Source organism: Passer montanus, unplaced genomic scaffold (genome assembly GCF_014805655.1).
Source record: "Passer montanus isolate IOZ18808 unplaced genomic scaffold, ASM1480565v1 scaffold11, whole genome shotgun sequence".
Taxonomy (NCBI): Eukaryota; Metazoa; Chordata; class Aves; order Passeriformes; family Passeridae; genus Passer; species Passer montanus.
In genome coordinates, this window is record NW_024357613.1 from 11,165,725 (window position 1) to 11,179,249 (window position 13,525).

General features: G+C 40.2%; 1 protein-coding gene across 2 annotated transcripts in view; it reads left to right on the forward strand.

The window, feature by feature from the left end:
* The first annotated feature begins 257 nt into the window (after positions 1-257).
* Positions 258-13,525, forward strand: part of RNGTT (RNA guanylyltransferase and 5'-phosphatase) — a 171,378-nt gene continuing 158,110 nt past the window's right edge. Inside the window, exons 1-4 of one of the 2 annotated variants that reach the window (XM_039729316.1) lie at positions 258-489; positions 6,099-6,208; positions 11,865-11,968; positions 12,254-12,342. In XM_039729316.1, coding sequence (XP_039585250.1) covers positions 426-489; positions 6,099-6,208; positions 11,865-11,968; positions 12,254-12,342 — 367 coding nt within the window. In that variant the 5' untranslated portion in view covers positions 258-425. Of the gene's footprint in view, positions 490-6,098; positions 6,209-11,864; positions 11,969-12,038; positions 12,139-12,253; positions 12,343-13,525 lie in introns of those variants that run through there. The other variant, XM_039729324.1, reaches the window with a different exon arrangement.

Below are 13,525 nucleotides of genomic sequence, written 5' to 3' on the forward strand. Positions count from 1 at the left end.
CTCAGCCAGTCGCAGAGAGCGATAAGGTTCCCCCGAGGCTCCTTTTTCCAGGCTAAACCCCCAGCTCCCTCAGGCGCTTCTCACAGAACTTGCGCTCCAGCCCCTTCCCAGCTCCGTAGCCCCTCTCTGCACAAAGAGGAGGAGCCTGTGACCTGGTGACCACCTCCGCTCCCAGCCCAGCCCGCTTCCCAGCCTGAGCAGCCCCAGTTGACGCTGCCCTCTTCCCGGCCGGGCACCACCCCCGCTCCCGGAGCCCCGGAAGCGGAAGCGGCTCCCGGCGCTCCGAGTGCGGCGGCGGCCGAGGCGGAGCCGGGTCTGAATGGAGGCGCCGCGGGCGAGGGGCCGCTGAGCGCCCCGGGGCCGCCCGCTCCCCGCGCCCCCTCCCCGCCTCCCTCCCTCCCCCCCGGGGCCGCCCGGGCCCCGCCATGTCCTACAACAAGATCCCGCCGCGCTGGCTCCACTGCCCCAGGAGGGGACAGCCCGTGGCAGGTGAGCGCCCGGCCCAGTCCGGCCCTGCCCGGCCGTGGGGCGGCAGCGGGCGCGGCCCCCTCCCCTGCGGCGCTCGCTGCCCGCCCGTCCCGCTGCTCCTCATCGCCGGGGGCCGCCGCGGCCTCTCGCACTGTCCCTCTGTCCCGGCCGGAGCTCTTTGTCCCGGGGCTGCGGCTGTGCAGTGTTCCAGCCCGAGCTCCGGGCCGGTGTTAGTCCCGGACCTGGCTCCGCTGGGCGGCTGTTCTCCGTAAAGCCCGGCCCGCAGCAGCGCTTTGCCTTCAGCGCCGGGCTCGCCCTGCCTTTAGCCGGTGCCCCTCCGTGACACGGACTCGGCCCGGGCTCACCCAGAGCTGCGGGGCTACGGGCCCTCTCCTGCCCCCCGGAGCATCACTGCTGGGCTCTCGCTTCGCATTGGTTCCGTTTCGGGCTGAAACTTCTCCTGTCTTTCACATCTGGTGAGAGATGTGACAGCCAGGCATGCAGGAGGTGCCGTAGTGGAGCTACTCAGTCGATGAGAGGCTTGGAGCATTTTTCTTAGGAGGAAAAACTAAGAGAACTGAGCTTGTTCAGCTTTGAGAAGAGGTGACGGAGAGGGGATTTCATTAATTTGTATAAATATCTAAAAGGGGGTGTCAGGAAGATGGAACCAGGCTCTTCTCAGTGGTGCCGAGCAGTAGGACGAGGCAATGGGCAGAAACTGATGGATAGGAAGTTCTACCTGAGCATGAGGAAGAGCTTCTTTACTGTGCAAGTGGCTGAACAGGAGCAGATAGCTCTGAGAGATTGCTGAGTCTCCCTTGCTGGAGATATTCAAGAGCCATCTGGATGCAGTCCTGTGCAATGTGCTGTAGGATGACTCTTTTGAGCAGGGAGGCTAGACCATATGACCCTCTGCTGTCCCCTCCACCCTGACCAATTTAGTGATATCAGTCCTCTGTGCAGCCTCTTCCATGTCTGATTCTCTTTTTCCTGAATGCTCTGAAATCTTATCTGTGTCAATTTGTTACTCTGATGACTGCCAGTGCCCTTCCAGTCACCAATGTGCTCCTGAGTTCTTCAGCTGGAAAATGAGTTAAAGTGTAACACTCCAGTGTTGCACTTATATTTCAGGGTTTGTCAGTGGTTGCTGTCTGCGTGGATATTCTTGCCCATAACGCACTGTCTTGGGTGTTACTCAGTATCTTGTGGCATGTAGTGGCAGTGAATCCAGTACCCTCTAGACACACATCTTTGTGTGTTAGCTGTCATACTGACTGCAGGTGAATGTTTCCTCTGCTGCCTGGTATGAGATAAAGTAAACAAACATCTGTCTTTTCAGTTTTCTGAAGTTCTTCTTTTCTTTATAATGCAAGCAGTTCCAGCCTCCAGTTATTTTTTTTCTCCAATATCTTCTAGTTTTCACTCCTTTCATATCCCTCTCTGTGATGATGTAAAGGTACGTTTTCAAAACACATCGTGTGCTACTCAGTGTGTTATTTAAACTGGCACTGTGCCATGATTTGCTTCATAGTTACAACTCCTGTGTTTTTTATCCCACATTTCCATGTCATCTTACATTTTTTGATGGCAGCTAGTTATGGAATGGAAGACACTGATGCCTGTCTTTAGAACCTGGTGAGACATCTCAGTTTAATCCTGAGTAATCATCAATATGCATTATTTGGCATTTGTCAGTATTTAACATCAGTTGTTCATTTTGTGGGTTACTGGTTTCTGTCAAGTTCCTTATACTTCTCTGGACTTGGCTCAGTTAAATAACAGTGTTGTTGGATTGCTCGTGTCCATTATCTCTTTCTCCTGATCATGGCCACATGCATGACTTTGTATCTGATCATAGAGATTTGATAGCCTAAGCCTTTGACCATGACAAAAACAGACTAATGATTCTTTATTCTGCGTTTTTCTTCTCAGCAAGTTCTTGATCTCTGTTAGTTGTGGCTTTTGTTTGTCTGTCTTTTGAGCCATGGTTTCTCAGAAATAGCAACCTAGAGTAAGCACGAATGAGGGTCATCAGTGTGTCATCTGCTGTGCCATCACTGCTTGTGTGTTTGTTTATTCAGGAACTGCAAGGTAATTCTTTTCCATTCCATGCAACCATGCACAGGAAGTTAATGCACAGTAAAAAAACTGAAAGTGCTTGGCTCATTTCTTTGTGTGCTTTATCAGGATGTGTTCTTGTTCACCACCTGATTTTCAATTTTTTAGTGTGAACAACTTACCAAAAGTAATGGTATGCTATCGGTCTTCTTTCCTTTTTTGCTGTTCTACGTTCAAAGACATCTAGCAGTTTTATGGGAGATGATTTTTAGGGTTTAATTGATGTTGGTACTATCTCCCAGATATGTTATTCTCATTTTAATTGGTGTTTAAATCAGATTTCTAAGCATCTGTCTGCGACTTTATTTCCATCTGATAGTGTATTAGTAATAGTGTTACTAAGCAAGTTTTGTATGGCTTCTGTGGAAGCCACATTCTGTGGACTCATTCACTGAGTGTTTGATTGTGATGCTCCTGTCTCATGGTTGTGGCATCTGGAATTTCTAGATGACCTCAAGACAAGTACTAATGAGGCCTGAAACTCTGCTGTTGGTGAGATTGGGTTCATTCAGGTTAACAGGGCTCTTTATCCCGGACAACGTGAATTCATCTATGTCTCCCATTATTTTCCTGTTCACTTCTTTAAATATTGGTAGTTTTGTGCCGCTTTCTGGTTTTGTCCTCAGAATCGCACATTTTCACAGTAGAACTTCAGTCATTTTGATGAAAAGAGCTTTCTCTGAATGCTTAGATCTGAAGTGATCAGGTTGCTTCAGCCTTGCTGCCTTGGCAGCACCATCTCAGCAGCTATCTGCTTTTCATGACCACTGAAAACCCATTCTCTTGGCAATTTTGCTGTGTAAAGTGCTGGCAAGATATGGAAGAAAAGGCATGAGAAGTGTCTCAGCAGCGTTTCCCAGCCTCCTTCAGTTGATGCATATTAGTAAATCCTGTTCTGGACACACATGTAGCATGCAGAACTGTGGGATATTATGGAGAGCATCCATATTGCATATGAGAAAGCACCTTAAATAAGAGTAATGCTTCTGGTTCAGGAAGTTTCTGAGCTATGGCTTGTTGTAGTTGGGGAGAATAGTCTGGATGATGGGTTGTCATTGTTTTACTCTCTTTCCTAATTGTCTTTTATTGGCCTGTGTTGGTGATGACATACTAGGTGAAGTGGATGCTTTAATCCAGCATAGTTCTCTTGAATCAGAAAACTGTTACTTTGCAGAGATACTGTTTGTTTTTGGTTTTTTGTTTTTTTTTTTCAAATTGTGGATTTTACCATTTAATTTTATTCCCTTAACCTCAGACTTTACCCAGTCTAGCCTTCTTAATCAGTGCTGAATCCAAGCATGCCATGGTCATACATAATCATGTATGTCATGTTTTGAGTTGATAGCTTCATGTCACAGAAAATCACACTAAATTAAGAGTATTTTTTCACTGGTATGTTCTAGAACTTAGATTAGAAGATAAAAAATGTGACAAAGTTAGAGCATGTACATGGAGAAAATGTGACGTCTTATATTGTTCTCTTTGATTTCCCTCAGATTTATCAGCTTGATGTCTGTGCTCTGATATACTGGCCTCTTATTTTTAGAATTTTTACCTGTTTTTCAGCCTAAAGAAATACCATCTGTTAGACAGGCAGCTAATTTGGAAAATGGTTTTTAGTAGCCATTTTCCAGAACTATTTGAGAAATTTGAACATAACTGTGGTAATAATCTGTCATTAGGGTTCCAGTAACATTTTGAAGTTAATTTGGAAATTCTATTGAGAAATTACAATTAGTGTCATAATGTGGTCGAGGTACTTGAATGACTTGGGATGCTTTGATGTTCATGTAAAGTATCACTTTGTTACTGGTGGATCACCTAATTCAGCAAATGATTTTTTAATCTTCAAAAGCTTATGCATGGAGGCTTGAGTTGCAATCAGCTGTTACTGCATCACTTCTTTGGCACAAGATGTAAGACAAAACTGTAGAAGAGACAGTAGCTACTGCCTCCATTATACCTGTCCATATTACTCAAAAAGTTTAGAAATCTTTTTAGAATTAAAGCTTAGATTTTTGGTAGCTTGATGATGCTGAATGAGAGGCTTGTTTGCACATGGGGAAGCGTTTTTTTTTAAGCATCTGTATAAAAACCAAATTGCAAAGTTTCCAGGTAGAGAAGAAGAAACTGGAATTTATAGAAGCTGAGCACCTAAATACTTCCAAACATCTGTGTTTCAGTTTTGAAAGTCATAATAAATGAACTCTATATGAAATATTCATCACTTCCACAGCTGTCTGTAGGTATTCAAATTCTGTAGGGGATGCTGACTGGACTAGTTTGTGTTTTCCCACTCTTTTTCCCCAGCATCTTGTAAAGGATGGTGCTTTTCTTTTGTAGCCATTGACTCTTTTGTCAGTGCAGCTCCTACTCTTGAGTGCCATGGTTAAGTAAACTTAGTTAGATTCTTCATGTTTCATAATGAATGAGTAGATGTGTTAGTATGGGTATGACAAGTGGGAAAGTCAGAAAACTGCCAAGCACAATGTTGTTTTGCAAAAATCAGGGTGATGATAGATTTTTGTGTTTAGATGATGTAAATTAAGGATTCACATAATCAGTCTGTACGGAGGAGTATTGCAAGTTAAAGGGGAAAGGCTAATAGAGAGAGAGAGGCTGTATGATAGTGTTGAAGGTGACAAGGAACACAAAGAAGCAAGAAAATTAGTTAGTTGAAGAGCTGAGAAAATGGAGGGGAGGTATCCAACTCCACAGCCTTTACCAGAGTGAATGGAGGGTGTGTAACTTGGGATGAAAAGGCAAAGGGCAATAAAGTGAAATTTTTCTAGATGTCAAACAAGTTGAAGTGACTATAATTTATTACTGTTTACAGTAAAATTTATTTACTGTGAGTGTTGATTGTATGACAGAATAACTCTCCTTTTAGCTGTAAATTTTGGAAAGGTCTCAGGGGAAAAGTGAGGCTGTTTCTCATGTTGCTCACTAATATCTAACCTGAGCTAACCAGTTGCATAAAGCTTCATAGTTTCCACATCTGTCTGTCTTCTGTGGTTTCTAATGTCTATTTCATGGAAGATAGATGCTTATTTGAGACTATACAGAGTGTTGCTAATTTTTTTTTTTTTCAGGGATCCTTACTGTATGTTATGTTTGCAGGTAATCAGAACTGATGTTTACATGATTGGATGACAAACTGTTATTTTAAAATGCTGTTTTCATGTTTTCCATTGTAGTGAGTTTAAATCTTCTGGATTCTGTTGTGCTGTTGACCTCCCAACTTAAATCACACTAAAAGTTAGCTAAAATGTTTAATTACTCTGTTTCAGATGAACTGACCTGTATTTCCTTTAAACTTTTAAACTTACTGATGAATTCTGAGAACTCATAACTAAAAAAATTCCAATTTACTGTTGACAGTACTATTTCTGCAATTATTTATTATTGAAAGTGAATGTCTAAAACTGCTCATTATAAGCGGTTGGTTTGAAATACTAAGTTGTAACTGTACATATACATAAAATACTGCAAAATTTTGTTATCTTTCATAGGGAAGTTTTTACCTTTGAAGACAATGTTAGGACCAAGATATGATGAACAGGTTGCTGAAGAAAATCGATTTCACCCGAGTATGTTATCCAACTATTTAAAGAGTCTGAAGGTAAGGTTAAATTTTCTAATAATTGAAACACTGCTCTCATTATTAATATTTACTCAAGTGTTGCTTTTCAGATCTAAAGAAAAGGTTGTTGATAGCTTTGTTTGGGACACCTGTACTGAAAACTTTTTTTGTTTGTTTACATTTCCAGGTCTTCTCTGCAATTAACAGATTTCCCAAAACTGTTTTCTTACAGGTTAGAATTCTTGACACTGAACAAACCCAGGTCCCTTAGCTGTTCCTTTATGAGCCTTGTTGCTCTTCTCTGTTCACCTTCCAGCACCTCAATGTCCTTTCTAAAGTGAGGGGCCCAGAACTGGACACAGCACTCGAGGTGTGGCCTCACCAGTGCTGAGTGCAGGGAGATGGTCACTGCCCTGGTCCTGCTGGCCACACTATTGCTGGCACAGGCCAGGTGCCATTGGCCTTCTTGGCCACCTGGGCAGCAGAGCATAGGCTGATACTGAGCTGTCAAACCAGCCCTTTCTGCCCAGCAGCTCTCAAGCCACTCCTCCCCCTGCCTATAGCACTGGCTGGGGCTGATGTGATAGGACTCTGCAGTTGCCTTATTAAACCTTGTGCCATCTATCACTACAGACTTGTGGTTCTGGCTCCCTTCTTCATCCTCTGTTTTGCCCATTTCTATCTGTGTGCTTCAGTTTGCATGTTCTGCACTTGAGCACAACTGTGACAATAAAAGTGGGAACAGGACCTTTCCAGCCTTTCATGTAGGTCTCTGTAGTGTTGTGGCCAGTCCGGTGTATCTGGAGATGTGGGAAATGGGATTTTGAGCCTGCCAGGCAAAGAAAGGTCTACCACCTAATTAGTTGAATTGGTTATTAAACTTTGTAAAGAAGCTTGGTGTCATTTTTTTGATTGTGTCTCTGAGATGAATCATGCAAATGGTGTTTTTTTTTTCCTGTGGGTTCTTTCATTATTTTTTGCTGTTGATCGAGGTTAAATTAATTCTGAAATTGTTTAACAGTATCAGACCTGAAACATCAGAAGAATTAGGTGACTAAAAGATGGGAATCCTCATTTTATTCATCTTATTTAGGCATAGGTATGAAGTAGATAGTGAACCATTCAGTGTAGCAGTGGTAGGAGTACCTGTGCAGTAATGCCATAAGAAAGTATGATCAGTGAAGCATATGTGCCTGTTCTCAGTGCTTGAACTGGTAGGATTTTTCTTGTTAGAGTTCTTGCAGCTGTGCTTTTATGATCCACTCTAGTCACAGAGGATCAAACAGAACTCTCTGTGAATAAAACAGTAAGAATCCTGAGGTTCAAAATATTTCCTAAAAGAAGATTAAAACCAAATGAGGTTAGATGTTGATACCAAAAAATGAATATGGTTTATTTAATGGTAAAAGAAACAAAGAAAAAGAAATAGAAAAAAGAGGTGGGTGGGGCAGATTAAATAGAAACTATGGGTCCCAATGGCATCTTTCTGCTCCCCTCCATCTGGTTTTCTTGGTGGGGAGGATCCTCCACCACAAAGTGTAGAATCCAGTGGATTAATATAAGTTTGGGTCAGGTGGGAATGCCCAGGTGGGGCACGGGAAGGTTGTCACTGTCCCTTGCAAGGCTCCTTGTCGGTTGCATCATTTTGCATCACGTGCAGTGCTGTGGTGCAGGATCTGGGGAACCATTCAGGGGGCCTTTGGTGGGCCCTGACACCCCCTCTGCTGTCCCTCACGTGAATGTCCTGTAGATGTGGTGTTCCTGGGGTGGGGGTCCCCACAACTGAGCTAGTCTGTGCAGGGCTTTCACTGCCTCTGCCCGAAGGCTAAACACTCAAACCTCTCCTTCTCCTGCCTGGTTGGAGGAGAGTCTGTGCAGACCTGGCAGCAGATAAGCCTGGGCTATGGCTCTACCCCAAAGCTGCTGGGCTTAATTCTCCTGTGGAAGTATTCTTCTCCCCTGCCCACACCAGAATAGTGTCACTTTTACCTTATCTCAGATCAGCTTACAGTCCAGGGCCTCAGTCAGGGGGCCCATTCAGGGTGGGCTTTGGTGATGCAGCTTTTATTGGTGTAGATTCATGGTATAGTTTTAATGGACAAAAATCCTTAATGAAATTGTTTAAACCATAAACTGTAATATTTCAGTCTGACGTGTGCATCTAAATTCTGCTTGAGTTCCTCTTTTATGTATTATGTTATTTTTGACTCTGACTGGATTTGATAGGCATCCATGGAAATTTTCCCAAACCAATTTTACGAATGTTTTAATTAATTTAAAATTCTGTGTATATTTTGAAGTTACAGAGAATTTCACAACCTAACTCAGAATTTCTAAATGCTTGCCTGCTTAGTGATTTGCCACCAAAAAGAAATAATCATAGTGAGACTCTGTAGACTTTCCAGTAGTCACATCTGTCAGTTCTGTTGTAATGCTACAAATTCATGTCTTGAGTGACATCAGATTATTAGAATTTTATAGTAAAATTAATAGCATGAGGATCCCCACTTATATTTTGGTAATTTTGATTAACAAGCAGAACATAGAATTTCTCTCAAACTCTCTGTTCTTGTAAAATCTGTTACATTGTATTGGACCCTGGTGTTGTTGATGAGTGTTTGCTGTTTGATAATATGTATTTCCTTTTTATTTGCCAAGGTGTGTAGTGGTTACTGGGGTGCTCCATTTGTAGATTAGCAATTTACCAACAAGCCAGCAGTGAAATAAAGGTGAAATTGAGGAGCCCTGTAACAGTGAATTTTCCCACCCAAGGTCAAACTAGCTCACTGTGCATGGTTCTTGTAATTTTATTGCAGTGTATTTTTTACTGCTAATATTTTGCAGAATAATTACTTCTGATAACTGGTTATTACTTGAGTCCATATAACTTAACTCCCAAATAAAAGACTTCAGCAGAAACTTTTACATCTGCATTTCTGTAATAGAGAGATGTTGATGTAACCTCAGATTTTTGAAGGTACTGGTTTAGCATTTAAGACAGCATCTGTCTGGGTGGAACTATCTGTAACAAGCTTCCTGTGTGATTTCTTTTCTCACTGAGCTGGTTGTTGAAAATCTGAATGTTAGAAACTGATTTCATTAGCCATGCCAGCCCCATTTTTCTTGTGATTGCCAATATTGGCATAGTATCTTAATGTTCTCTGAAATGAATTGCAGGAGCAATTGGTGACAGCATGAATTATTATTATTATTTTTTTAATTTCTTGAGTAGGTAGGTTAGTACAGTTTATGCTTTATATAGGTAGATTTATTTCTGTCACAAAGAGCTAAGACATTAGTTAACTCAAAAGAATATTTGGGTAATTAGTATGCTCAAGTTACAGAATTCCTGTTAGGAAAACTACTTACCAATTTTCAGCCACATTATTGTTTCCATAGATATATTCAGTCACTGATATAAATTATTTTTCTCAAATAAGAAATTCAAGAAAAAATTCCTGAGACTGGAGTGAAGTCAGTGTATTGTGGTATCCTCTCTCCTTGGGGAGGGTGTTTTCAGTCTCCAGTGTCTAAGGAGAAATTTCTGAGGTCATACAGGGGAAACCAGCAAAGCCCATTTTATTGCACAGCAGCAGAAGAGCACATGCATAAGGCATTAATAGCTGGAGATATCTGGAATGTGAGGAAGCGAGGGGAAGGTTTTTATTTTGTTTTAGTGGTATTGGTGGGGTTTTTGCATGGATTTTTTGAAAATCATAGCTGTATACTTTGATATATTGTATAATCCCCCTGTTCTTTAAAATTCTCTTTATAATTTTCTTGTGCTTTGCACTCTCTAAATTGTAATGTGTTACGTGCAGTCAATCCTATGGATTGAGAATACAAATGATTAGGCTTTCTGTAAAGCAGGAAAGCTGCTTTCAGGTCTTATATGCTGTCTATGCCATAAATGCTTTTATAGCTTTGGATAAATTACACTCGATGCCTGTTTCCTGCACTGCTCCATGAAGTGTGTCAGGAACAGTGTCACTTCACATGAGCTTCACTTGTATATGATTGAAATGATCTGTAATAGTTGGAAAAGAATAGCAAGTGAAAAGTCCTACAGGCCTGAATTAAGTCGTCTTGGAGACATTTGCAAATTGCTGTAGGGAATGGAGAGGGGGGAAAGTAATAATTGAATTAATTGCCTGTGTATAATTTCTACAGAATTTTAATCACTGTCTAGGATGATGTCAGTCTCCATGCTTAGCAGCTCGATTGACACTTTGAAGTTTCGGGTGGTGTAACATTGTTTTCAGGTGGACCCCCTTGTGAGGTGGTTTGTATGTCTCCAAAACACAGTAATAAGAATAAATTAAGTATTCTGAATACAATATGCAAAGTTGACAATGAGAAATTCAGAACTGGATATTAATTTAGAAGCTTTAATGCTGTTGACATAACATCATGATAATCTTTAACATTTATTAAATAAAAGTAATATGAAAGTATATAAGTATTACAAACATATATCATCAGAAGTTTGAATATCTTGGAGAGCTATCTGTAGATAATTGGAAATTTTCCTTTAGTGGTCTACTAAACAACACATTCATGTGAAATAGCTGTTTCTGAACTGTATTCTAGTTATAATTGGATTTTACCTTTTCTGAATTGTGTGGAAATGGTGTTTTGCTTTGTAATTCTCCCAACTAAATGATTGTCAGTCTGTTGGTCCTACCTGAAAGAATGACATTGAGTTTTTTGTCCAAAAGCAATTGCTTGCACTTACAAGACAGGAAACCAGAAATACTTTCTTTGCTCAGGTGTGTTAGTGGGCTGTTTTTGCACAATAAAACTGGTAGGTTTGTTGTTGGAAATTTTATTTGGAACAAGAATCAGTAGAATATACTTTGATACACTGTGTTTTGTGCCACCCAGTGGAATTTCTGCTTTCTGTCCTTGTTCAAAATGTAGTAACTTCCACAAGGCTCTTTAAAAGACCCGTTTTCCAGCTGTAAAAACAAACACTAAAAAAATAAGTTAGTGCACAAGGTAACACATGAGGGTAGAGTGAGCAAGACATCCTGGATTCAGGAAGACCCTAACGTGTGAGTGGTTGACAATGCTACCTTAGCTGCTGACAGCATGTTTGAATGTCTGAAGTTGTTTTGCATTTTAGCTTTAAATAAGAGGGTTTTAAGAATTCAATTTATTTCATTAATTTTTAAACTTGAAAATATGTTCATTCTTTTGCATTGTTTTGCACTCTAATAGGTAAATTAAAATGAGTTACTTTTTTGTGGGAGCATACTTCTATGTAAGTCTCAGTAGTTAATGTTTCTTATGGTACTCTTGCTGTGCCAGTGTTTAGTGTTGTTCTGCTTTGCATAATAGCACTTGATTCCATTATGTTTGTCTTTTTAGGATGTTAAAGTAATTCTTTACCAGTTTTTCCTGCTGTTAGCAGAATTTTCTTATATAGAATCATTGGTTGGAGCAAACTGAAGTTTTTGAATTCATGACTAGTGCTAATTTAGACATCAGCTTTCACAAAGAAATGTAGATGTCTGCAATGGTGGTAAAATACAGATTTTACAAACAAATGCAATATTTAATGCTTTTTAAAGTTAAAAATGCAGCCTCTGGTTGCTTTTAATTACTATGGGTTTTGACATTTAGTATTTATGCATGGCTCTTTGAACCACGTATAAAAAATTATTTTTGGGTGGTTTTTTTTGTTTTTTTTTAGGTTAAAATGGGTTTGCTGGTAGACTTGACCAACACCACTAGATTCTATGACAGAAATGATATAGAGAAAGAGGGAATTAAATATATAAAGCTCCAATGTAAAGGGTAAGTTGTGTACATATAAAAAATTATTTTTGTGGTTTTTTTTTTTTGTTTTTGTTTTTTTTTTAGGTTAAAATGGGTTTGCTGGTAGACTTGACCAACACCACTAGATTCTATGACAGAAATGATATAGAGAAAGAGGGAATTAAATATATAAAGCTCCAATGTAAAGGGTAAGTTGTGTACACTTTTTAATTATTTCTTTGGCTTTTAATTTAAAAGATCACACTGAGGAAACTCATTTTTTTCCTCTTTTTCCCTTCCCCCATGTGTTCCTGTGTTTTTCAGGCATGGTGAGTGCCCTACACCTGAGAATACAGAAACATTTATCCGTGTATGTGAACACTTCAGTGATAAGAATCCTTCAGAGCTTATAGGTACATCTTATATCCATCTTATGCCCATCATTAGTTTTTATTCTTAGTTTGTTTCATATTTGCTTGTAACTGCAGTCTCTTATTCTTAGAAGTCCAAGCAAAGGAATTTCCTCAATACAGTGTTTAAGCATATATAAATTTGATTGCTTTTACTGCAAAACTAATATGTTTCTTTTTTTACGGAAAGTAGTAAGTTTCTTCATCAGTTTGATAACAGCTGTTGACTTAATGCAGAAAATTACACAGGCCCAAGAGCTGTCTAGAAATACATGATACTTGCACTGTGGTTTTGTAACTTCTGCTGATACAAATGCAAGTTATGTATTTGGTGGTCTGGTTTACTTGAAGTCATATTTTTTAACTGGATTATCAGAGATTCTTTAGCAAGCCTCACAAAACTGGTACTAGATACTAGGCTACGCTTTTCTTCTGTGGTATACTGTCTTGCAGTGAATGTTTGAATGTTCTAAGCATACTTTTCTTTTATTCAGAGAGAAATAAGCTCTGAGTTTAATTTGCATCCCTTCTAGTTTTAGTTAAAACTATTTTACTCTGATTTTTGCCAATTGTATTAATGTTTGTCTCTATCTGCAAACTATCAGAGACAAGAAATTACTTTGCAGGTGAGTTTCTAGAGTCAGTATGGGTGTTGTCCTCAACCCTCTTGGATGATAATTTTGCAGCCTTGAATCTGAGCGCATGTGTGACTTAGGAGTACCTGGAACAGTTGTTTGTGCAGGTGTTGCTGCTATGAGCTTAGTAAACGAATCTGGTGTGTTCATGCAGTTTAGGATTCATCCAGATCAGTGGTAGGATAGCTGAAGTTACTGGAAGGGACATGTGGAAATCATGTTGCCCTTCTTTAGAACCGGGCCAGCTAAAGCAGCTTCCTTAGGACTATGCCCATTTGGCTTTTGACCAGCCTCTAAGCTTGGAGACTCTAGAACATTTTCTGGTAGCCTCTTCCAGTGTTTGTTCTTACACAGATGTTTTTTTTCTCATGTTGAAATAGAATTTATTGTATTTCAATTTATAACCATTGCTTCTTGTTCTTGCTGCAATACCACTTCTTCTTGCAGGATGCTATACCACTGAGAATTTTCTTTTTTTGAGTGCTTGAAAGATTTCATTTGGTCACACATTTTTCCACCTAGATTTGTTTTAGATACTTGCTTACTTCTTT